Here is a 25777-nt window from a genome sequence, read left to right as displayed (position 1 = left end):
GAGGGTAATCTGCAGTGGGTTTTGAAGGATGCATAGGAGTTTGAGAATTGGAGAGGAGAGGGCATGGGTGGACCAACTTCTGCAAGAGCCTGGAGAGGCACAGAGAAGGCACAGGCCCAGCACTGTACCTTGCAAAGACAACAGCTGTTGTTTGGGGACTCAGTGATGCCATCTGCTCTCTTTTGGTGTTGAGTTTAATTTTGAAGCCTCCTAGGTGCCCATTTTCACCAGCTTTGCTGTGACTGAAGTGAGCCTGCTCCCATCGCAGGGTCTTTACACTTGCTGTTTGCATTTACTTGCAATGTCCACCCTCAACTACTCGCTCCCTGACTGCTTTTCTTCCTCCAGGTCTCAGCTCAAATGGGACCTCCCCAGGGAGGCCTCCCCATCCAACTATCTAGATCACCTCTGCCTCCATTCACTAATGAGCTGATGGATCGAATCCCCAGCACAAATCTTACTGCAATCAACTACTTTCTTAGGATTTACTCATTTGTCCCCTTCACTCAACCGAGCTCCACAAAGTGGGGTGGTTCTTGTGTGTCTTCTTACTGCTGTGTCCCGGGCCTGGCATAAAGTGGGCACTCACTGAATACGTTAAGGGGAACCTGCAGTCATTCAGGTTGGCCTCTGGGTGGTGGCATTCCCAGCAGATACACTTCACTGCTGGAAGTGGGTACTCTGTCCCGGAAGACACCCATTGCCATTCCTCTCAGAGATTCAGGGTGGGCAGACAGTTTGGTGTGGGGAGGGGGCTGGACTCAGCACACCTCGGGATTCCAAGATCCTAAACAGGAAGTATATATAACCTGGGAGATGTAGTGAGCATGAAAATATTCTTCACAACTTATTTGTTCCTCCCTGCTCTTTATATATGAAAGAATGAGGTGTCACTAACATGGAAGTGCCACAAACAGGAGGGGTGATGGGATTCACCGCTCAGGTTGAGGACAGTGCCACAAAACAAAGCACTTGGTGGCAGATAGACTTGCCTCTGAGCTGCCTGTGTTTGGAAAGGTGACTCCCAACTTGGGAGAGAAAACAGGATGGTGATAGAGACAGAGAGAGAGACAGATACCTCTGCCTCAGCCCCCAAAGAGAGAAATTCTGAGGAATGAGGCAAGATAGAGGGAAGCTGAGACTTAAAAGGGTATGAGGTCTCAGCTGTTTCCAAAACAGAAGCACCAGCCTGGGCAACCTGGCGAAACTCAGTCTCTACAAAAAATACAAAAATTAGCTGGGCGTGGTGGCATGCACCTGTAGTCCTAGCTACTCAGGTGGCTGAGGTGGGAGGATCGATTGAGCCTGGGTGGTTGAGGCTGCAGTGAGCTGTGATTGTGCCACTGCACTCTGGCCTGGGCAACAGAATGAGACCCCATCTCAAAAAGGTAAAAATAAAAAAGAAACAGAAACAGGGAGATAGAGAAATGGAGACAGAGTCAGGAATGGCCAAGGCTGCCCTTGGAGCCCACAGGTGTCGTAAGCACCTTCCAATGGCCTGGCATCTCCAAGTACACCTTGCCCCTCATTCCTTGAGCCTTTCCACTCACCCCCTCCAAGGTCTCCTGGAGAAACTGAAGCCAAGGAGAGGAGGATCTTCTCAAGGTCACCTTCCCTTATCCTGGACACCACAGGGAGCGGTTCAGACAGCTTTATTTTTATCACCAGAGTTTTAAATAAATACACAGTTCCATCAGACCAGCCCCCCAGTTCCCAGGAAGGTCACCCCAATAAATTAATAATAAATAGCAGATATATAAATACAGCCGTTTGGGCAGGAATCGGGTGTCTCAGGACCCTTGAGCCCATTCCACAGGCCAGGACAACTGAGGTCGTGTCCCCAGGGCAGGTGCACAGTCTAAGGACCAGGGCTCCTCATACGCAGTGGCAGTCTTTGGCTAACAAGTCGTCATAGGTCTGGAGTGACACCCCGGTGTCGGTCTTTTGAATGAGCACCATGGGATTGTAGCTGGCGGGCACGCAGCAGGGCGCTGGCACCGTGTCGGGCTTCAGGCGGTGCAGGTTCATCTTGATCTGCGCGTGCATGTTGGCCTCCCGGAACTGGCTCGGGCACGCGCCGATGCACATGGTCACTTGCACCTCCCGTGGCGACAGCACCCAATCGGCCCAGCCCAGGTCTTCCAGCGACGCGTGGACAGTGTGCAGACGGCAGCAGCGCCCGGGCCCGAGCGGACAGCGGTCCCCGTTGCGCGCACGCGCTCTGCGGCGCCCCCTGGCGGCTCGCGGCCGCAAGTGCAACTCCAGCTGGGGCCGTGAGGACGAAGACTTTACCAGCAGTTGGTCCGACTGCGACGGCGGCGGCGACAGTCGCAGGTGCAGCGCGGGCGCCTGGGGTCTTGCAAGCCTGAGCTGACGCCGCAGCGGTCGTGTCACGTCCCACGACCTTGACGCCGTCGGGGACAGCCGGAACAGAGCCCGGTGAATGCGGGAGGCCTCGGGGAGCCCCTCGGGCAGGACGGCCCGGGAAATACGCAGGTGCAGGTGGCCGCCAGATCCCAGCCGCACTGTGGGAAGACAGATAGGGAAGCTGGTCACCCACAGACCTGCCGTTTTCCAGGAACGGGGGTGCCCATTTCCCCTAACACGCCAAGCTGGATCTCACCACGGCGCTGGCGCCTTTGCACAAGTTTATTCCCCTACCAAGAGCATTTCTCCGGCCGGGCGCTGTGGCTCACGCCTGTAATCTCAACACTTTGGGAGGCCAATGCGGGCGGATCACTTGAGGTCAGGAGTTCAGGACCAGCCTGGTCAATATGGTGAAACGCCCACTCTACTAAAAATACCAAAAAATTAGCCGGGCGTGGTGGCTGGCGCCTGTGATCCCAGCTACTCGGGAGGCTGAGGCAGGAGAATCGCTTGAATCGGGGTGGTGGAGGTTGCAGTGAGCCAGGATCGCGCCACTGCACTCCAGCCTGGGCAACAGAGGAAGACTCCCTCTCAAAAAAAAAAAAAAAAAAAAAAAGGAGCACTTCTCCCCTGAATCTCAGCATGGCTGGCTCCTCCTCCTCCTTCCAGCCTGCCTAAAATAGGAAGCACCCTATTTTATTTCCTTGTGTGTCATTCATATTCCCTGCTTAGAATCTCAGCTTGGTTGACACTGTGCCTGGCACACAATAGGTGCTTAGTAAATACCTGAAGGAATTAATGTATATCTGATATTCAGACAAAGATTCCAATCATGGCTCTGCTTTTCTTCTGGCAGTCAAAAACTTACTTGCTTCACTTATTTATTTATTATGGTCTTGCTGTTACCCAGGCTGGAGTGCATGGCTCAGTGCAGCCTCAGTCTCCTGGGTTCAAGTGATCCTCCCGCCTCAGCCTCCTGAATAACTGAGACTACAGGCACACACTATCATGTCTGGCTAATTTTTTTAAACAACTTTTTTGGTGCTGGGCGCGGTGGCTCAAGCCTGTAATCCCAGCACTTTGGGAGGCCGAGACGGGCGGGTCACAAGATCAGGAGATCGAGACCATCCTGGCTAACCGGTGAAACCCCGTCTCTACTAAAAAATACAAAAAATTAGCCGGGCGTGGTGGCAGACGCCTATAGTCCCAACTACTTCGGAGGTTGAGGCAGGAGAATAGCGTAAAACCCGGGAGGCAGAGCTTGCAGTGAGCTGAGATCCGGCCACTGCACTCCAGCCTGGGTGACAGAGCGAGCCGCCATCTCAAAAAACAAAACACAAAAAAAACACCTTTTTTGGTAGAGATAGGGTCTCGCTATATTGCCCAGGCAGCAATGTTCTGGCCTCAAGCGATGCTCCCACTTCGGCCTCCCAAAGTACTGGGATTACAGGTGTAATCCCGAGAAATGAAGAGTACCAAATCCATCACATTCCAGACTACTGAGCCTCTAGGAATCACAGCCCCTCAGGCTGGTACAAGTGTTAGAGAGACTGGGGTTTGAGGGTGTCTTGGCCTAGTTGCCAGGCTCAGCAAGGGTGAGAGGTTTTCCTGGAGTCACACAGCACAGATGGGTCAGGGCAGGCTAAGAGTGTGCCCCTCTGCCTGCCCCCTCCTGGGTCCCACCACAGCCCAGACCTCATCCGGTGCCCTGCACCCCTGGTGCCTCAGTGCATTTACCCATGGAGGGCATAGAGATGGGGAAAATAACTCTCCTCCCCTAACAAGTCACTTGTTGCATGTGACTGTAGCAGTGCCTTGACAAGCGATTGCATCAGATTCAGACCAGCTCCAACTGGTTCTGCCCATCACAAACCTCTATCCATGCACCACACCCCCATCCTTTCTCTTGGATCCTGGCCCCAGCCCAGGTCAGGGACCATGCCCACACCCCACACCCGACCCCGTCCCCAGGTTTCCCAGGTGCTGTGTACATTCAGGAGGGTCCCTGGCATCCCTGTGCCTCAGTTTCCCCATTTACAATTTGGGAACGGGTTATAACCTCCCACGTTGTGGGTGCAAATCAGGCATCAGCTACCCCATCAGACCCAAGGGGGTCCAGGACGTTCCTACCCAGGGCACAGACGGGGCAACTGAGGCTCAAAGGTAGGTGTGGGCTTTTCAAGACAAGAGGAATCCCTGGTTAGATATGGGGGCTGCTTGGGGTGGAAGGGGATCTCCAAGACTTCACTTACCTTCTGGTGTGAGTATCCGGACCTCAGGGGCCTGGATGAGGTCGGTATTTGAATCTTCCCAGCTCTGGTTGGCCCGCAGCCTGGTCAGCAGGTCCTCGTAGCGTTTCCGCAACTCTCGGAATCTGGAGTCTTCGGAGTGCAAGTCTGAGGGTCCCGGGAAACTTGCGCGGCTCGCCTCGGCCAGAGACATGGCGCCCCCATGCGGCGGCCATAAGAGCACAAGCAACACCAAGAGCATCTGAGAGCCATTCAGTGTCTTGAGTTCTTGCCCCGGCATGGCTGTGCTGGTTGCGGCTCTGAGCTGGGACTGACCAGATGCTGCCGGACCGGCCTTTATAGTCCCCGGACTGTGTCGGTCTCCGCCTGCTCAGTCCCGCCCTCCTCCCCCTGCCTGCAGAGTAAACACTCTAGTGGCCACAGCTGGGCGGGGTCTAGGGGTGTATTTAGGGGGAGGATCTTTAGGTGGGGGCGCTCCTAGTAAAGCTAGGGCACGTTTCTGGGCCTCAGTATGAGGACACCATTCCAGACTGGGAGTCTGTTTGGAGGAAAAAAGACATTGTTACTGTGTGAAAAATTCCAGACAGGAATTTAAGAAGTGGCTGGCTGTGCCCATGGGATTTCCTCTCTTCTCTTTTTGGTTGGGGTCAAAGGCTAAAGATGGTGAAAAACAAAGGAAGCAGAAGAAAACGGGATAGATGGAGCCAGGAAGGGCAAACTTGATGTGTCATTCCTCTCTGTCATGCTTGTTTCCTCACCAGGAAAAAAGGGACTGAGACTCTCATTGGAGAGGTGGTCAAATGAGGAGTAAAGCACAGGGCCAGACACATAGGAAGCGCTTGATAAACTGGTTATTGCAGTTATTCATTCTCATCTGGAGAACTCCTACTCATTCTTCAAAACTCTGTGCAAAAAGCCCCTCTTCCAGAAAGTCTTCTCCAACATTATCTTTCCAGGGCTAAGCAGGGTGCTCCCGAACCCCATCCTTTTGTCTGGCTCAGCGCTCACCTTGAAGCCATCCTCACAGGATTCATAATTCTGGAGGCCAGGCATGGTGGCTTATGTCAATAATCTCAGCACTTTGGGAGGCCGAGGTGGGTGGATTGCTGGAACCCAGGAGTTCGAGACAAGTCTGGGCAAGACGGCAATATCTCGTCTCTAAAAAAAAGAATTCTGCACCGGGCACCGTGGCTCACACCTGTAATCCCAGCACTTTGGGTGGCCGAGGCACGCGGACCACCTGAGGTCAGGAGTTCTAGACTAGCCTGACCAACATGGAGAAACCCCGTCTCTACTAAATATACAAAATTAGCCGGGCTTGGTGGCACATGCCTGTAATCCCAGTTAGTCGGGAGGCTGAGGCAAGAGAATCGCTTGAACCCGGGAGGCAGAGGTTGCGGTGAGCCGAGTTCTCACCATTGCACTTCAGCCTGGGCAACAAGAGCAAAACTCTGTCTCAAAAAAAAAAAAAAAAAAATCTGGACAGAAATTTAGTTATAATTAAGCATTAATCAGGCTGCACTTTGACCCACTTCCTTGTGACTAAGTTGCTTGCAACACCTGATACTGACCGTTTGCTATAGATGGGATTTCCGACCTTAGAATCATAAGACTTTTTAAAATAATTACTTAAGATGTTTTTGAAATCCTGAATACCAGCTTAACTGCTGACATCCACCAGTGTGAATACCCCACAGAGGAATGGAATTCGCATGAGAATAGTTTCTTACTGTCTATGACTTCACCTCCTGCACCTTCACCAAGCAATGACCTTCACACTTCAGCCCACTCCAAAACCCTTAAAAACTAAAACTCTAGCCCCAGGCCGGGTGCAGTGGCTCACGCCTGTAATCTCAGCACTTTGGGAGGCCAAGGCGGATGGATCACCTGAGGTCAGGAGTTCGAGACCAGCCTGACCAACACGATGAAACCCTGTCTCTACTAAAAAAATTTCAGAAATTAACCGGTCGTGGTGGCACATGCTTGTAATCCCAGCTGTTTGGGAGGCTGAGGCAGGAGAATCGTTTGAACTTAGGAGGTGGAGGTTGCAGTGAGCTGCCATCTCGCCATTGCACTCCAGCCTGGGAGATAGAGCAAGACTCCATCTTTTTTTTTTTTTTTTTTTTCAAGACGGAGTCTCACTCTGTCGCCCAAGCTGGAGTGCAGTGGCACGATCTCGGCTCACTGCAAGCTCCGCCTCCCGGGTTCATGGCATTCTCCTGCCTCAGCCTCCTAAGTAGCTGGGACTACAGGTGCCTGCCACCATGCCAGGTTTTTTTTTTTTTTTTTTTTTTTAGTAGAGATGGGGTTTCACCGTGTTAGCCAGGATGGTCTCAATCTCCTGACCTCGTGATCCATCCGCCTCAGCCTCCCAAAGTGCTGGGATTACAGGCTTGAGCCACCACGCCCGGCTGACTCCATCTTAAAAAATATATAGGCCTCCCAAGTAGTTGGGATTACAGTCGTGCACCACCACACCTGGCTAATTTTTGTATTTTTAGTAGAGACAGGGATTCATCATGTTGGCCAGGCTGGTCTCGAACTCTTGACCTCAAGTCATCTGTCGGCCTCTGCCTCCCAAAGTGTGGGGATTATAGGCATGAGCCACTGCACCCAGCCTTTTTTTTTTTTTTTTTTCCGAGACATTCTCTAGCTCTCTCCCTTAGGCTGGAGTGCAGTGGCATGATCTTGGCTCACTGCAACCTCCATCTCCCGGGTTCAATAGATTCTCCTGCCTCAGCCTCTCGAGTAGCTGGGATTACAGGTGCGCACCATCACGCCTGGCTGATTTTTGCATTTTTAGTAGAGATGGGGTTTCACCTTGTTGGCCAGGCTGATCTCGAACTGCTGACCTCAGATGATCCACCCGCCTCAGCGTCCCAAAGTGCCGGGATTACAGGTGCGTGCCACCATGCCCGGGTAATTTTTGTATTTGATGTAGAGATGGGGTTTCACCCTGTCATGTTGACCAGTCTGGTCTCGAACTCCTGACCTCGTGATCCACCTGCCTCGGACTCCCAAAGTGCTAGGATTACAGGCATGAGCCACCATGCCCGGTCCCAAACTAAGAACATCTTCAAAGAGAAAGAAAAGAGACGTAGGGGCTGTCCTGGGGGTGGAGGTCTCTGAGAGCTCACCTGTGCTTTTGGACAAGGCTGGGGTCTGGGTCCTCCTGGCTCTCCTTGTCTAACTTGTGCTCTGAAGGTCCTGGTGGCATTTCTGCAACTCCTGGAACGTGGAGTCATCCAGATCAGAGTGCTTGTCCAAGGGTCCTAGGAACCCCAGAAGGTTCTCACTGGGCAGAGTCAGGGCGCCCCCCCAGGGTGCCCCCAACAACATCTGTAACATCAGCAGCATCTGAAAGCAACGGTGGGTCATGGGTCCTGGCCTGGGTATGGCTGTGCTAGTTGCTGTCTGAACCGCACTGACACTGGGTCTGGCTTTATAGCCTGCACGTTCCCACCCAGCCGTCTTCTTGCAGAAGAACGCAAGAGGGGTGCCTCTCTGACCCTCTGTATCCTTTCCCAAGAAATATGGACACCAGGCCGGGTGCAGTGGCTCACGCCTGTAATCTCAGCACTTTGGGAGGCTGAGGTGGACGGATCACGAGGTCAGGAGATCGAGACCATCTGGCTAACACGGTGAAACCCCGTCTCTACTAAAAATACAAAAAAAATTAGCCTGGCATGGTGATGGGCACCTGTAGTCCCAGGTACTTGGGAGACTGAGGCAGGAGAATGGTATGAACCTGAGAGGCGGAGCTTGTAGTGAGCCGAGATCGCGCCACTGCACTCCAGCCTGGGTGACAGAGTGAGACTCTGTCTCAAAAAAAAAAAAAAAAAAAAGAAATAAGGAATAAGGACACCATTGCAGCCTGGTAGTACTTTTTTTTTTTTTTTTTTTTTTTTGAGACACAGTCTCGCTCTGTCGCCCAGGCTGGAGTGCAGTGGCCGGATCTCAGCTCACTGCAAGCTCCGCCTCCCTGGTTTATGCCATTCTCCTGCCTCAGCCTCCCGAGTAGCTGGGACTACAGGCGCCCGCCACCTCGCCCGGCTAGTTTTTTGTATTTTTTAGTAGAGACGAGGTTTCACCGTGTTAGCCAGGATGGTCTCGATCTCCTGACCTCGTGATCCGCCCGTCTCAGCCTCCCAAAGTGCCAGGATTACAGGCTTGAGCCACGGCACCCAGCCTTTTTTTTTTTTTTTTGAGACAGGATCTCGCTCAGTTGTCCAGGCTGGAGTGCAGTGGTACAATCTCGGCTCACTGCAGCCTTGATCTCCCGGGCTCAAGCAATCCTCCCACCTCAGCCTCCCAAGTAGCTGGGACTATAGACATGTGCCACCACACTTGGCTATTTTTACAAAAAAATTTGTAGGCCGGGTGCGGTGGTTCACGCCTATAATTCCCGCACTTTGGGAGGCCAAGGTGAGCAGATCACCTGAGGTCGGGAGATCGAGACCAGCCTGACCAACATGGAGAAACCCCGTCTCTTCTAAAAACGCAAAATTAGCCAGGCGTGGTGGCACATGCCTGTAATCCCAGCTACTCAGGAGGCTGAGGCAGGAGAATTGTTTGAACCCGGGAGGCGGAGGTTGCAGTGAGCCAAGATTGCACCATTGCACTCCAGCCTGGGCAACAAGAGCTAAACTCCATCTCAAAAAAAAAAAGTTTTTTTAGAGATAGGGTCGCACTGTGTTGCCCAGGCTGGTCTGGAACGCCTTGGCTCAAGGAAACCCGTTGCCTCTGCCTCCCAAAGAGCTGGGATTATAGGCATGAGCCCCCACACTCAGCCAAGCTGGTAGTCTTTTTGGAGATCAAGGCTGCAGTGAGCTGTGAGTATGCCTCCGCATTCCAGCCTGAGCAACTGAGTGAGAACCTGTCTCAAAAAAAAAGGACTACCAGGCTGGAATGTTGAGAAGTAGGACAGTAAGTAGTGTACTTTTTGTTTCTGTTTTTGTTTGTTTTAGAGACTGGGTTTGGCTCTGTTGCCCTGTCACTGCAGCCTCGACCTCCTGGGCTCAAGGGGTCCTCTCACCTTAGCCTCCCGAGTAGCTGGGACTAGAGGCACGTGCCACCACAACTGGCTAATTTTATTTTTTGTAGAGACAGGGGTCTTGCTATGTTGTACAAGCTGGTCTCGAACTCCTGAGCTCAAGCATCCTCCTTCCTTGGCCTCTCAAAGTGCTGGGATCCTGTGATGGCGTGAGTCACAGCATCCGGCCACTTGCCTGGCTCTACTTCCCCAAATTTTTAACCAATGACCTCATAGGCAGCCTCGTGGCCAAGCTAAGAAGAGAGATGGGGTAGATGTAGGCAGGTGGCCAGAGATGAGCTCAGCAGGTCGGATCCTTTGTTCCTCTCGGACAGCTTCCATGGGTCCCCAGAGGTGGAGCCGGGATGGAAGTAAACAGAGCGCAGGGGCTGGAGGTCAGGCCAATCTGTCCACCTGGCAGGGCTGCAATCTCCCAAAACCTCCCCTAGCCGACCGCTGCGACCTGCTCTCAGCTATCGACACCTTTGTCAAACACAACGGCACGCAAGAGCACGAACCCACTTTTATTGATGGTTTCTTGTAATGTAAGGTAAACACAGTCATAGCAGGAGATTTGGAAGAGGCACAAAAGCGGATTATTTAAAAACTTCCTGGAGGCCCCGAGGACAGGGAGAAATGCTGTCTCATGCTGGTGATTGTCCTCGAAGGACAGGATGTGCCTGTGCCATCTAGGGGGTTCCGCAGCCAGCCCGGGTTCTTTTTGTTTTCTGTTTTTCTTAGTATTTAGAGACGGGGGTCTCACTATGTTGCCCAGGCTGGTCTCAAAACGACTGAGTTCAAAGGATCCTTCCGTCTTGGCCTCCCAAAGTGTTGGGATTATAGGCATGAGCCACTGTGCCCAGCCATGGGTTCACTTTTTTTATTTTTTTATTTTCAAGACAGAGTTTTACTCTTGTTGCCCAGGCTGGAATGCAGTGGTGTAATCTCGGCTCACTGCAGCCTCCCAGGTTCAAGTGATTCTCCTGCCTCAGCCTCCCAAGTAGCTGAAATTACAGGTGTGTACCACAATGCCCGGCTAATTGTTTTTGTATTTTTAGTAGAGACAGGGTTTCACAGTGTTGGCCAGGCTGGTCTGGAACTCCTGACCTCAGGTGATCCGCCCACCTCAGCCTCCCCAAGTGCTGGGATTACAGGCATAAGCCACTGTGCCCAGTCATGGGTCCATTCTTAATTCAGCATGATCTCAGTAAAAGATCCTTAGTTTAATTACATTTGCAAAGACCTTTTCTCCAAATAAGGTTGCAGATACTGAGAGTTAGGACTTGGACATATCTTTTTTTTTTTTTTTCTGAGATGGAATCTCGCTCTGTCACCCAGGCTGGAGTGCAGTGGTGCAATCTCGGCTCACTGCAGCCTCTGCCTCCAGGTTCCAGCGATTCTCCTGCCTCAGCCTCCTGGGTAGCTGGGGTTACAGGCACATACCACCATGCCCAGCTAATTTTTGTATTTTTATTAGAGGCAGGGTTTCACGATGTTGGCCAGGTTGGTCTCGAACTCTGACCTCAGGTGATCTGCCTGCCTCAGCCTCCCAAAGCGCAGGGATTACAGGCGTGAGGCACCGTGCCTGGCCTAATCTTTATACAGCCTGATGTGGTGGATAGATGATGTCCATTTCACAGATGACAAACTGAGGCCAGAGAGGTGGGCTTGTCATGGCCACACAGCCAGAAGACAGCAAGGCTGGGGTTAGAGACCCAAGCAGCCAGCCCCTGAGCCTGTTCCATCTCCCTCAGAGCTTCTGAAATGAGAGGATATGGCCACCCTAACAGGCCAGCATGAGATCAGAGTTTCACCAGCACAGCGTGGGACCTACGGTTCTCCTGCAGTACCTCCAAGGTGGGAAGAATGTGCCTCAGAAAAGGGACTCCCTGGCTGAACGCAGTGGCTCAGGCATGTAATCCCAGCACTTTAGGAGGCCAAAGCAGGAGCATCGCTTGTGGCCAGGAGCTGGAGACCAGCCTGGGCAACATAGTGAGACCCCAAGACCCCATCTCTTTTTTTTTTTTTTTCTTTTGAGACAGAGTCTCTCTGTGTTGCCCAGGCTGGAGTGCACTGGTGCAGTCTTGGCTCACCGCAACTTCCACCTCCCGGGTGAAAGCGATTCTCCTGCCTCAGCTTCCCGAGTAGCTGGGATTACAGGCATGTGCCACCACTCAGAAGTGAGCTGAGATCCTGCCACTGCACTCCAGGCTGGGCGACAGAGCCAGACTCCGTCTCAAAAAAAAAAAAAAAAAATAGTTCAGACAGGCATGGTGGCTCATGCCTGTAATCCCAGTACGTTGGGAGGCCGAGGCGGGTGGATCACGAGAACAGGGGTTCAGAGAACAGTGGCAGGATCTCTGAGCTCCTGACCTCAGGTGATCCGCCCACCTCAGCCTCCCAAAGTGCTGGGATTTCGGGCGTGAGCCACTGCGTGCCGCCTGTTTTGTTTCTTTTTAGACAGGGTCTTGCGGTGTAGCCCAGGCTGGAATACAGTGGCACAATCATAGGTCACTGCAGTCTCGACCTCGTGGGCTCAAGCGATCCTCCCGCCACCTCACCCTCCCGAGTAGCTGGGACTATAGGCATGTGCCACCATGGCCTGCTAATTTTTTACTATTTTGTAGAATGGGGTCTCACTGTTTTGCACAAGTTGGTCCCGAATGGTTGGGCTCAAGTGATCTTCCCATCCCAGAGTGATGCCACCGTGCCTTGCTAATTTTTTTTTTTTTTTTTTTTTTTTTTGGTGAAACGGAGATTTACTTTTGTTGCCCAGGCTGGAGTGCAATGGCGCGATCTCGACTCACTGCAATCTCCACCTCCTGGGTTCAAGCGATTCTCCTGCCTTAGCCTCCCAAGTAGCTGGGATTACAGGCATGCACCACCACGCCCGGCTAATTTTTGAATTTTTAGTAGAGACGGGTTTTCACCGTGTTACCCAGGCTGATCTCGAACTCCTGACCTCAGGTGATCCTCCCGCCTCAGCCTCCCAAAGTGCTGGGATTACAGGCGTGAGCCACTGCGCCTGGCCAGTGCCTTGCTAATTTTTAAAACATTTTGTAAAATGGGATCTTACTATGTTGCTCAGGCTGGCCTTCAACTCCTAACCTCCGGCGATCCTGTCACCTCAGCTTCCCAAAGTGCTGGGATTACAGGCATGAGCCTCTGCACCTGGCCTAATTTCTGCCTTTATAGATGTACCTATTCTAAACATTTCACAGAAATGGAATCTTACAATATCTGTACTGTAGTTTCGCCTTGATGAAGAATACTGCTGTAAAAGTGGGTGTACACGTTTTTGTTTGAACACCTGTTTTCATTTCACTTGGCTCTATACTGAGCAATGGAATTACTGGGTCACAGAGTAACCCTGTATTGAACTTGTTGGGGGAACTGCCAAACCTTTTCCTCTCAGTTTTATTTGTCATTGTGAAATCTTTCAGGCACACACGAAAGTATTAATAATAAAATCACAAACACCCCTATCCAGCACCCACCTAAAGAAAAATCATTCCAGAGAGAGTTGAAGGGGCCCCCCAGCCCAAGTCAGGTTCTCCCCAATCTTAGGGAAGCCTCTGTCTGTAATTAGGATTTGATCATGACCACGCATGTTTTAATTTCATCTATATATTTGGGGAACAGGTATATTTAAAACATTATCAGATCAGGCATGGTGGCACACACTTATAGTCCCAGCGCTTTGGGAAGCTGAGGTGGGAGGATCACTTGAGCCCAAGAGGTCAAGGCTACAGTGAGCTATGATCATGCCACTGCACTCCAGCCTGGGTGACAGAGTGAGACCCTATTAAAAAAAAAAAAAAAAAAAATCAGAGTGGAAAAGTGGCAGGCATTGCTTGAAAACACTGAAAATGGATTTCAGCTCACCGAAACCTCTGACCTCCGAGTTCAAGCGATTCTCCTGCCTCAGCCTCCCCAGTAGCTGGGATTACAGGCACCTGCCACCGTGCCTGGCTAATTTTTTGTTTGTTTGTTTGTATTTTTAGTAGAGACAAGGTTTCACCATCTTGGCCAGGCTGGTCTTGAACCCCTGTTCTCGTGATCCACCCGCCTCGGCCTCCCAACGTACTGGGATTACAGGCATGAGCCACCATGCCTGTCTGAACTATTTTTTTTTTTTTTGTTTTGAGACGGAGTCTGGCTCTGTCGCCCAGCCTGGAGTGCAGTGGCAGGATCTCAGCTCACTGCAAGCTCCGCCTTCCAGGTTCACGCCATTCTCCGGTCTCAGCCTCCCAAGTAGCTGGGACTACAGGCACCGCCACCTCGCCCGGCTAATTTTTTTGTATTTTTTTAGTAGAGACAGGGTTTCACCGGGTTAGTCAGGATGGTCTCGATCTCTTGACCTTGTGATCCGCCCGTCTCGGCCTCCCAAAGTGCTGGGATTACAGGCTTGAGCCACCGCGCCCGGCCCTGTCTGAACTATTAAATTCTAGATGGTTGAGGCAAAATATTACTGTCAACACATCCCATAGGCCAGGCACGGTGGCTCATGCTTGTAATCCAAGCACCTTGGGAGACTGAGGTGGGAGGATCGCTTGAGCCCAGAAGCTCGAGATCAGCCTGGGCAACAACATAGCAAGACCTTATCTCTATTTTTTTCAGCCTGGGAAACGTGGTGAGACCTTCTCTCTACAAAAAAAAAAAAAAAAAAAAAATACAAAAATCAGCCGAGTGTGGTGGTGCATGCCTGTAGCCCTAGCTACTCAGAAGGCTGATGTGGGAGGATGGCTTGAAACTGGGCGGTGGAGGTTGCAGTGAGCCAAGATTGTGCCACTGCACTCCAGCCTGGGTGACAAAACAAGACTGTCTCAAAAAAAAAAAAAAAAAAAAAAGCCATAAACCACCTAAAGCCTGGGAGGAAAAGCTGGGGAGGGTTCCTTGGGAAATGAGGACATTCAGGGGCATCCATGTACATTGGGGGTATTTAGAAATCTGTGCACCTGGCCGAATGCGGTGGCTCACGCCTGTAATCCCAGCACTTTGGGAGGTCGAGGTGGGCAGATCACAAGGTCAAGAGATCAAAACTATCCTGAACAACATGGTGAAACCCTGTCTCTACTGAAAGTGCAAAAATTAGCTGGATGTGGTGGCACGCGCCTGTAGTCCCAGCTACTCGGGAGGCTAAGGCAGGAGAATCACTTGAACCCAAGAGGAGGCTGCCATGAGCCCAAATCATGCCATTGCAGTCCAGCCTGGGTAACAGAGCGAGACTCCATGAAAAAGAAGGAGAAGGAGAAGTTTGATACCAGTCTGGGCAACACAGCGAGGTCTCATCTCTACACAAATAAAAGTAATTAGCCAGGTGTGGTGGTGCATGCCTGTAATCCCAGCTACTTGGGAGGCTGAGGTGGGAGGACTGCTTGAGCCCACGAGGTGGAGGCTGCGGTGAGCTATCATTGTACCACTGCACCCCAGCCTGGGTGACAGAGCAAGACCCTGTCTCTAAAAACAAAAACCACAAAGTTTTTGCTAAGAAGCCATACTTTGGAGTATCACTTTCTTTTTTTTTTTTTTTTTTTTGAGACGGAGTCTCACTCTGTCGCCCGGGCTGGAGTACAGTGGCCGGATCTCAGCTCACTGCAAGCTCCGCCTCCCGGGTTTACGTCATTCTCCTGCCTCAGCCTCCCGAGTAGCTGGGACTACAGGCGCCCGCCACCTCGCCCGGCTAGTTTTTTTTTTTGTATTTTTTTAGTAGAGACGGGGTTTCACTGTGTTAGCCAGGATGGTCTCGATCTCCTGGCCTCGTGATCCGCCCGTCTCGGCTTCCCAAAGTGCTGGGATTACAGGCTTGAGCCACCGCGCCCGGCTGGAGTATCACTTTCTGAGTCTCGACAGCCTCCAGAAGGAACCAGTCCTGCTGTGACACCTTGATTTTGGACTTCCGGCTTCCAGAACCCTGAGAGAAGTCCTGTTCTTTTAGGACACCAAGTTTGTGGTCAGTATTATGTAAACAATGCCATCTGCTCCCCATTTTTATCTCTGATGGTTTTGTTTTTGGTTTGTTTTTTGAGACAGTTTCCTTCTGTCACCCAGGCTGGAGTGCAGTGGCGCGATCTCAGCTCACTGCAACCTCTGCCTCCTGGGTTCAAGCGATTCCCCTGCCTCAGCCTCCCAAGGAGCTGGGACTATAGCACGCGCCACGACACCCGGTTGATTTTTGTATTTTTAGTAGAGACAGGGTTTTATCATGTTGGCCAGGCTGGTTTCGAACTCCTGACCTCAGGTGATCCATCCGCCTTGGCCTCCCAAAGTGTTGGGATTACAGGTATGAGCCACTGCGCCCGGCCTTTTATCTGAGACAGAGTCTCTCTCTGTCATCCAGGCTGGAGTGCAATGGCGTGATCTCGGCTCGCTGCAACCTCCACCTCCCGGGTTCAAGTGATTCTCCTGCCTCAGCCTCCTGAGTAGCTGGGATTACAGGCGTGGACCACCACACCTGGCTAATTTTGTATTTTTAGTAGAGACAGGGTTTCACCATGTTGGCCAGGCTGTTCTCGAACTCCTGACCTGAAGTGATCCACCCGCCTCGGCCTCCCAAAGTGCGGGGATTACAGGCGTGAGCCACAGTGCCTGGCCCTCTCTGGTGTTGTTTTCCTTTGGTCTAGTGGTATCTGTGTGGCTGTCAGATGTTCCAGATGCTTCTCCTTGGTCCGTTAAAGGCATAGCAGAAAACATCTCTAAGTCCATGGCTTGTCTTTTAAATTTCTTTGTTTTCCTTTTTATCTAGAGACAGGCTCTGGCTCTGTCACCCAGACTGGAGTGCAGTGGCGCCATCATAGCTCACTACAGCCTCACCCTCTTGGGTTCAAATGATCCTCTTGCCTTAGACTCCAGAGTAGCTGGGACTACAGGTGTCAGGCCTCTGAACCCAAGCTAAGCCATCATATTCCTGGTGACCAGATGGCCTGAAGCAACTGAAGATCCACAAAAGAAGTGAAAATAGCCTTAACTGATGACATTCCACCATTGTGATTTGTTTCTGCCCCGCCCTAACTGATCAAGGTACTTTGTCATCTCCCCCACCCTTAAGAAGGTTCTTTGTAATTCTCCCCACCCTTGAGAATGTGCTTTGTAAGATCCACCCCCTGCCCGCAAAACATTGCTCCTGACTCCACTGCCGATCCCCAAACCTATAAGAACTAATGATAATCCCCCACCCTTTGCTGACTCCTTTTCCGGACTCAGCCCGCCTGCACCCAGGTGAAATAAACAGCCATGTTGCTCACACAAATCCTCTTTGGTGGTCTCTTCACACGGACACGTGAAACATTTGGTGCTGAAGACCCGGGTCAGTGGGACTCAATTCGGGAGACCAGTCCCCTGTCCTCACTCTCACCCCGTGAAGAGATCCACCTGCGACCTCGGGTCCTCAGACCAACCAGCCCAAGGAACATCTCTCCGATTTTAAATCGGATAAGCGGCCTCTTTTTACTCTCTTCTCCAACCCTCACTATCCCTCAACCTCTTTCTCCTTTCAATCTTGGCGCCACCCTTCAATCTCTCCCTTCTCTTAATTTCAATTCCTTTCATTTTCTGGTAGAGACAAAGGAGACACATTTTATCCGTGGACCCAAAACTCCGGCGCTGGTCACGGACTCGGGAAGGCAGCCTTCCCTTGGTGTCTAATCATTGCGGGGACGCCTCTCTGATTATTCACCCATGTTCCACTGGTGTCTGATCTCCGCGGGGACGCCTGCCTCGATCATTCACCCACATTCCCTTGGTGGCAGGTCAATTGCGGGGACGCCTGCTTTGGCTGCTCACCCACATTGCAGCCCAGGGCTGCTCCCCACCCCCTTCTCCATGTCTCTACCCTTCTCTTTAAACTTGCCTCCTTCACTATGGGCAAACTTCCACCCTCCATTCCCCCTTCTTCTCCCTTACCCTGTGTTCTCAAAAACTTAAAACCCCTTCAACTCTCGCCTGACCTAAAATCTAAGCATCTTGTTTTCTTCTGTGATACTCTTGACCCCAGTACAAACTCGACAATGGTTCTAAATGGCCAGAAAACAGCACTTTTGATTTCTCCATCCTACGAGATCTAGATAATTTTTGTCATAAAATGAGCAAATGGTCTGAGGTGCCCGACGTCCAGGCATTCCCTCCGTAGTCTCTGCTCCCAATGGGACTCGTCCCAAATCTTTCTTCTTTCTTCCTTCTCTCCTGTCTGTTCCTTCAGTCTCCACCTCAAGCTCTGAGTCCTCTGAATCCTTCTTTTCTTTTCTTTTCTTTTCTTTTTTTTTTGAGACGGTGTCTCGCGCTGTCGCCCAGGCTGGAGTGCAGTGGCGCGATCTTGGCTCACTGCAAGCTCCGCCTCCCGGGTTCACGCCATTCTCCTGCCTCAGCCTCCTGAGTAGCTGGGACTATAGGCGCCCGCCACCGCGCCTGGCTAACTTTTTGTATTTTTAGTAGAGACGGGGTTTCACCGTGGTCTCGATCTCCTGACCTTGTGATCCGCCCGCCTCAGCCTCCCAAAGTGCTGCGATTACAGGCGTGAGCCACCGCGCCCGGCCTGAATCCTTCTTTTCTACAGACTCATCTGACCTCTCCCCTTCTCCCCAGGCTGCTCCTTGCCAGGCTGAGCCAGGTCCCAATTCTTCCTCAGCCTCTGCTCCCCCACCCTATAATCTTTCTATCACCTCCCCTCCTCACACCTGGTCTGGTTTACAGTTTTGTTCCACGACTAGCCCTCCCCGACATGTCCAACAATTTCCTCTTAGAGAGGTGGCTGGAGCTGAAGGCATAGTCAGGGTACTTGGCCTTTTTCTCTATCAGACCTTTCCCAAATCAGCCAGCGTTCAGGCTCTTTCTCATCAGACCCCACTAAATATATACAGGAATTCCGATATCTAACTCTGTCCTACAGTTTAACCTGGAGTGATTCAAATGTCATCCTAACTTCTACCCTCTCCCCAGATGAACGGGAAAGAGCTTTTTCTCTAGCCCAGTCTCATGCTGACAACCGCCGGCTTCATGAGCCAGACCTCCAGGAGGGCATTAGAGCAGTTCCCCGAGGAGATCCCCAATGGAACCATCAGGCAGATTCCCCAGGTATAGCTAGGCGAGATTACATGCTTTCCTGCCTGGTTGAAGGGCTTAAAAAGGCAGCTTACAAAGTTGTTAATTATGACAAACTTAAAGAAACTACCCAAGGTAAAGAACCCAGCCCAGTTCATGGCCCGCTTAGCAGCAACCCTTAGATGCTTTACCGCCCTAGACCCAGAGGGGCCAGAAGGCCGCTTTATTTTTGTTTGTTTGTTTGTTTGTTTGTTTTTTTGAGACGGAGTCTCGCTCTGTCGCCCAGGCTAGAGTGCAGCTGCCGGATCTCAGCTCACTGCAAGCTCCGCCTCCCGGGTTTACGCCATTCTCCTGCCTCAGCCTCCCGAGTAGCTGGGATTACAGGCGCCTGCCAACTCACCCGGCTAGTTTTTTGTATTTTTTAGTAGAGACGGGGTTACACCGTGTTAGCCAGGATGGTCTCGATCTCCTGACCTCGTGATCCGCCCGTCTCGGCCTCCCAAAGTGCTGGGATTACAGGCTTCAGCCACCGCGCCCGGCCGTCCGTCCCCTTCTTAATCAATGCGGAGGCTACCAACCCCACATTACCTTCTTTCCAAGGGCCTGTTTCCCTTGCCTCCATAACTGTTGTGGGTATTGACGGCCAGGCTTCTAAAGCTCTTAAAACTCCCCTACTCTTGGCCGGGCCAGTATCCCATCCCGCCAGTATCCCATCCCGCAGCACGCTTTAAAAGGATTAAAGTTTGTTATCACTCGCTTGTTACATACAGCATGGCCTTTAAAAGCCTATAAACTCTCTACGATTCCCCCATTTTACCTGTCCAAAAACCAGACAAGCCATGCACCTTATCAACCAAACTGCCTTGCCTATCCACCCCGTGGTGCCAAAGCCATATCCTCTCCTATCCTCAATACCTCCCTCCACAACCCAGTATTCTGTTCTGGATCTCAAACATGCTTTCGTTACTATTCCTTGCAGCCTTCACCCCAGCCTCTCTTTGCTTTCACTTGGACTGACCCTGACACCCATCAGGCTCAGCGAATTTCCTGGGCTGTACTGCCGCAAGGCTTCACAGACAGCCCGCCCCCATGACTTCAGTCAAGCCCAAATTCCTTCCTCATCTGTTACCTATCTCAGCATAACTCTTCATGGAAACACATGTGCTCTCCCTGCTGATCGTGTCCGGCTAATCTCCCAAACCCGAATCCCTTCTACAAAACAACAGCTCCTTTCCTTGCTAGGCATGGTTAGGTACTTCCGCCTTTGGATACCTGGTTTTGGCATCCTGACTAAACCATTATGTAAACTCACAAAAGGAAACCTAGCTGACCCCATAGATCTTAAATCCTTTCCTCACTCGTCTTTCCGTTCCTTGAAGACAGCTTTAGAGACTGCCCCTCCACCAGCTCTCCCTGACTCATCCCAACCCTTTTCATTACAAACAGCTGAAATGCAGGGCTGTGCAGTCTGAATTCTTACACAAGGACCGGGACCGCACGCTGTAGCCTTTTTGTCCAAACAACTTGACCTTACTGTTTTAGGCTGGCCATCGTGTCTCCGTGCAGCGGCTGCCGCCGCCCTAATAGTTGTAGAAGCCCTCAAAATCATAAACTATGCTCAACTCACTCTCTACAGCTCTCATAATTCTCAAAATCTATTTTCTTCCTCATACCCGATACATATACTTTCTGCTCCCTGGCTCCTTCAGCTGTACTCTTTGTTGAGTCTCCCACAGTTACCACTGTTCCTGGCCTGGACTTCAGCCCGGCCTCCCACATTATTCCTGATACCACACCTGACCCCCATGACTGTATCTCTCTGATCCACCCGACCTTCACTCCATTTCCCCATATTTCCTTCTTTCCTGTTCCTCACCCTGATCACACTTGGTTTATCGATGGCAGTTCCACCAGGCCTAATCGCCACACACCAGCAAAGGCAGGCTATGCTATAGTATCTTCTACATCTACTGAGGCTACTGCTCTGCCCCCTCCACTACCTCTCAGCAAGCCGAACTCATTGCCTTAATTCGGGCCCTCGCTCTTGTAAAGGGACTACACGTCAATATTTATACTGACCCCATATCCTGCACCACCATGCTGTTTTATGAGCTGAAAGGTTTCCTCACTACACAGGGGTCCTCCATCATTAATGCCTCTTTAATAAAAACTCTTCTCAAGGCCGCTTTACTTCCAAAGGAAGCTGGAGTCATTCACTGCAAGGGCCATCGAAAGGCATCAGATCCCATCGCTCAGGACAGTGCTTATGCTGATAAGGTAGCTAAAAAAGCAGCTAACGTTCCAACTTCTATCACTCACGGCCAGTTTTTCTCCTTCTCATCTGGTCACTCCCACCTACTCCCCCACTGAAACTTCCACCTGTCACTCTCTTCCCACACAAGGCAAATGGTTCTTGTACCAAGGAAAATATCTCCTTCCAGCCTCACAGGCCCATTCTATTATGTCGTCATTTCATAACCTCTTCCATGTAGGTTACAAGCCGCTAGCCCACCTCTTAGAACCTCTCATTTCCTTTCCATTGTGGAAATCTATCCTCAAGGAAATTACTTCTCAGTGTTCCATCTGCTATTCTATCTACTCCTCCTCAGGGAGTGTTCAGGCCCCTCCCTTCCCTACACACCAAGCTCGGGGATTTGCCCCTGCCCAGGACTGGCAAATTGACTTTACACACATGCCCTGAGTCAGAAAACTAAAATACCTCTTGGTCTGGTAGACACTTTCACTGGATGGGTAGAGGCCTTTCCCACAGGGTCTGAGAAGGCCACCACAGTCATTTCTTCCCTCTGTCAGACATAATTCCTCGGTTTGGCTTTCCTGCCTCTATACAGTCCGATAACAGACCGGCCTTTACCAGTCAAATCACCCAAGCCGTTTCTCAGGCTCTTGGTATTCAGTGGCGCCTGGTTTTACCTCAAACTGCCACCGTTAAGTCTCTCTTTAAGTGGATAGAAGATCTTCAGTGACAAAGCACCCTCCGATACTTTCACCCTGATTGTCAGGCCTGTGAGCCCAAGCTAAGCCATCACATCCCCAGCGACCTGCACAGGTACATCCAGATGGCCGGAAGCAACTGAAGCTCCACAGAAGTGAAAATAGTTTGATGACATTCCACCATTGTGATTCGTTTCCGTCCCACCCTAACAGATCCATGTACTTTGTAATTTCCCCCACGCTCAAGAAGGTTCTTTATAATCTCCCCCACCCTTAAGAAAGGTCTTTGTAATTCTCCCCACCCTTGAGAATGGACTTGGTGAGCTTCACCCCCTGCCCCCGAAACATTGCTCTTAACTTCACCGCCTATCCCAAAACCTATAAGAACCAATGACAATCCCACCACCCTTTGCTGACTCCTTTTTCAGACTCAGCCCGCCTGCACCCAGGTGAAATAGCCATGTTGCTCACACAAAGCCTGTTTGGTGATCTCTTCATATGGACACGTGAAACATTGATGAAGTCCTGTTTTGTTTTGTTTTTTTTTTTTTTGAGACGGAGTCTTGCGCTGTCGCCCAGGCTGGAATGCAGTGGCACGATCTCGGCTCACTGCAAGCTCCGCCTCCTGGGTTCACGCCATTCTCCCGCCTCAGCCTCCCGAGTAGCTGGGACTACAGGCGCCCGCCACCACGCCCTGCTAATTTTTTAGTAGAGACGGGGTTTCACCATGTTAGCCAGGATGGTCTTGATCTCCTGACCTCGTGATCCGCCCGCCTCAGCTTCCCAAAGTGCTGGGATTACAGGCGTGAGCCACCGCCCCCGACCTGAAGTCCTATTCTTTGCTTTTATACTTATTCTCGTTCCCGTTCTTACGCCACCCTCTACCTCTGCCCAGCTATCTCCACCACACTGTCAGTCTCACTCTCTCCTAGCCATTTCTAATCCTTCTTTAATAAACAATTGCTGGCTTTGCATTTCTCTTTCCTCCAAATTCCACAAGGCCCTGACTACTCACTGCTAAAAAAAAAAAAAAAAAAAAAAAGAGGGGGGACTCTGTATATTTTTAAATGAAGAGTGTTGTTTTTACCTAAATCAGTCTGGTCTGGTACATGACAACATAAAAAAACTCAAGGATAGAGCCCAAAAACTCGCCAACCAAGCAAATAATTACACTGAACCCCCTTTGACACTGTAATTGGATGCCCTGGGTACTCCCAATTCTTAGTCCTTTAATACCTGTTTTTCTCCTCTTGTGTCTTTCGTTTACTTTCTCAATTCACACAAAACCACATCCAGGCCATCACCAATCATTCTATACAAAATGCTCCTTCTAACAACCCCCAATATCACCCCTTACCCCAAAATCTTTCTTCAGTTGAATCTCTCCCACTCTAGGTTCCCATGCTGCCCCTAATCCCGCTCGAAGCAGCCCTGAGAAACATCACCCATTATCTCTCCATCCCCAGAAATTTTCGCCACCCCAACACTTTACCACTATTTCATTTTATTTTTCTTATTAATATAAGAAGACAGGAATGTCAGGCCTCTGAGCCCAAGCTAAGCCATCATATCCCTTGTGACCAGATGGCCTGAAGCAACTGAAGATCCACAAAAGAAGTGAAAATAGCTTTAACTGATGACATTCCACCATTGTGATTTGTTTCTGCCCCACCCTAACTGATCAAGGTACTTTGGAATCTCCCTCACCCTTCAGAAGGTTCTTTGTAATTCTCCCCACCCTTGAGAATGTACTTTGTGAGATCCATCTGCTGCCCGCAAAACATTGCTCCTACCTCCACCACCTATCCCCAAACCTATAAGAACTCATGAGAATCCCCCACCCTTTGCTGACTCTCTTTTCGGACTCAGCCCGCCTGCACCCAGGTGAAATAAACAGCCATGGTGCTCACACAAAGGCTTTTTGGTGGTCTCTTCACACGGACACGTGAAACAACAGGCATACATCATCATGTCCAGCTAATTTTTAAATTTTTTGTAGAGACGGGGTCTCACCATGTTGCCCAGGCTGGTCTTGAACTCCTGGCCTCAAGTGATCCTCCTACCTTGGTCTCCCAAAGGACTGGGATGACAGGCATTGGCCACCATGCCAGGCCTCTTTTCAATTTCTTGATGGATATGTTGACATCCAAAAGTTTGAAACTGTGATTGAGTCTAATTTGCTGTCCCCTCCAAATCCCCAAGTTTTTCATCTTGTCCTTCCTTATGGAGGGCAGGTTTCATGTTGCTGGCCAGTTAAGGCCAAGACAGACTCTGTTCTCCTGCCTGCTTCTCCCCAACCATGACCTTCTGTCCTTTCTGGGCCTCTGGCCTTGGTCAGGTGCCGTTCCCTCCCCCTCTTCCCCTCCGTCCCCCACCCCGTGGTCAGCAGGGAAAGCGGACTGTGGCAGCTGAGTATGAGTCAGCAGGCCTGGTACCGTGGGGGGCGGAAGTGGTGGGCTCAGCCTCGGGGACCGGCTGTGCGAGTTCCTGCATAAACTGGCCAGGAAGTGGGTCAGCTGAGGCTTCCCCCACGTGCTTGCTGCCCGGAACCCATTGGCTGGGTGACCCTGGGCCTCCCGCTTCACGTTCCACATTAGCAACCCAGTTCGCATGCGCGCTCCCGTCATAATTCTGCTGTCCACAATGTGCATTTATGAAGCACTTACTGCATGCCAGGCTCTGGCTGAACTCGGATATGTGGCCCTGTGATAGGGGTATATGGAGATCTGCTCTGTGTCACAGGGGTAAACTGAGGCTCGGAACAGGGCAGCTCCGTGCCTGAGTTACACAGCACAGTGCCTGGGTGACCCAGTATCCCAAATCGTCATCCTCGGCTGGCTAAGGCCCTCTCTGTGTCTCCGTGTCTTCACCCTAAGCAAAATATCTGGAGAATTTCCACTTTCTCTCTTTGTGTCTAACTCTCCCTGGCTCTCCCTCCATTTCTGCCTATCTCCCATCGTGTCTATCTCTGTTTATCTCTGCCTCCCCCATGCCCTTATCAGCACGGTACAGGGAAGGGAGAGGTGACAGCCTGACCCACCCCTCCCTGCTTCTGGGGGACCGGGACATGTCCGGGCAGGTCTGAGGCACTCCTTGTAAAAACTGGTGATTGCTTCGAGGCAGGGAGCCAGAACCTGCAAGAGAGGGTGGGAAGGTGGAAGACGTGTGGGGGAAGGACTCAGTTGGGATTTCTGGTGCTGGATTTTGCCCCTTTACCCCTACCCCAGGCTTTCATCACACTCAGGATGTCTCGAGACCACTGCAGCATCTTTCCCAAACCGTGGGCTTTGAGGGATGCATAGGAATCCTCCAAGCATCAATAAGGGCTTTGGGGAGGGTGGTTCTGGGGAGAGGAAGTGCGGGATATTGAGGCAGTCGGGGGTCAGTAGAAACAAGGGAATGGGGTTCAAATCCCCAGTACAGAAATCCTTTTCCCTGTAGGCGAAAGGGAGCCACAGAGGGTGTGAGAGGCCCAGCAGTTGGAATGGAGTGGAAGGGCAAGAATGGAGGCCAAGATCTTCATCTTTTCATTTTTATTTCATTTTTTTTAGAGACAGGGTCTCACTGTGTCACCAGGCTGGAGTGCAGTGGGGTGATCTTAGCTCACTGACACCTCTGCTTCCTGGGTTCAAGCGATTCTCCTGCCTCAGCCTCCTGAGTAGCTGGGATTACAGGTGTGCACCACCACACCCGGCTAACTTTTGCATTTTTAGTAGAGACAGGGTTTCACCATGTTGGCCAGGCTGGTCTCGAACTCCTGACCTCAGGTGATCTGCCCACCTTGGCCTCCCAAAGTGCTGGGATTACAGGCGTGAGCCACTGTGCCCAGTCCACAGCTACTTTATAAAATTTATTTTTACTTTTGTAGAGATACAATCTCGCTACGTTGTCCAGGCTGGTCTGGAACTCCTGTGCTCAAGCGATCCCCCTGCCTCGGCCTCCCAAAGCACTGGGATTGCAGGTGTGAGACAAAGCACCAGGCAGACCCACTCCTTTGAGTAAGGCTGGGAGCACCCAGGCAAGGGCGGATGGGGCCTCTAGGGGATGGACCCTTGTGCAGTCTCTCTCAGCCACATCCTGGGATGAGCCTCGGACTCTTTAGCTGCCTGTGCAGCCCCCATCCCAGCAGGGACCTCCATGC

The 25777-nt window shown here is 51.3% G+C and overlaps 1 protein-coding gene and 1 long non-coding RNA gene across 5 annotated transcripts; one reads left to right on the top strand and one right to left on the bottom strand.

Annotated features, from left to right (window-relative positions):
- Window positions 1-1637: 1637 nt before the first annotated feature.
- GDF15 (growth differentiation factor 15) lies at window positions 1638-23951 on the bottom strand. 4 transcript variants are annotated; one of them, XM_077978478.1, is made up of 4 exons: window positions 23650-23951; window positions 7754-7844; window positions 4620-5154; window positions 1638-2525 (listed from the first exon to the last, which is right to left on the bottom strand). In XM_077978478.1, the coding sequence occupies exons 3-4, from the start codon at window positions 4894-4896 to the stop codon at window positions 1876-1878; spliced, it is 927 nt and encodes a 308-aa protein (XP_077834604.1). In that variant the 5' UTR covers window positions 4897-5154; window positions 7754-7844; window positions 23650-23951; the 3' UTR covers window positions 1638-1875. The 4 variants fall into 4 exon arrangements, with proteins under 4 accessions (XP_077834604.1, XP_001114375.3, XP_077834605.1 ...); XM_001114375.5 differs by having other exon boundaries at window positions 7754-7973; window positions 23650-23945; XM_077978479.1 differs by having other exon boundaries at window positions 7754-7888; window positions 23650-23945.
- LOC144336864 (uncharacterized) lies at window positions 10522-11776 on the top strand. The gene is made up of 2 exons (XR_013409271.1): window positions 10522-10760; window positions 11176-11776. It is a non-coding gene; the product is annotated as an uncharacterized LOC144336864 (long non-coding RNA).
- Window positions 23952-25777: the final 1826 nt, after the last annotated feature.

This window comes from Macaca mulatta, chromosome 19 (assembly GCF_049350105.2).
Source record: "Macaca mulatta isolate MMU2019108-1 chromosome 19, T2T-MMU8v2.0, whole genome shotgun sequence".
NCBI lineage: Eukaryota > Metazoa > Chordata > Mammalia > Primates > Cercopithecidae > Macaca > Macaca mulatta.
Note: the sequence above shows the minus strand (reverse complement) of the source record. Positions and strands in the feature narration are given on the sequence as shown.

Coding starts and splice junctions, on each gene's coding strand:
- GDF15 (XM_077978478.1), bottom strand. CDS start 4,896: ATGCCGGGGCAAGAACTCAAGACACTGAATGGCTCTCAGATGCTCTTG. Junction 2,526..4,619: donor CCGGATACTCACACCAGAAG/GTAAGTGAAGTC, acceptor GTCTTCCCACAG/TGCGGCTGGGATCTGGCGGC.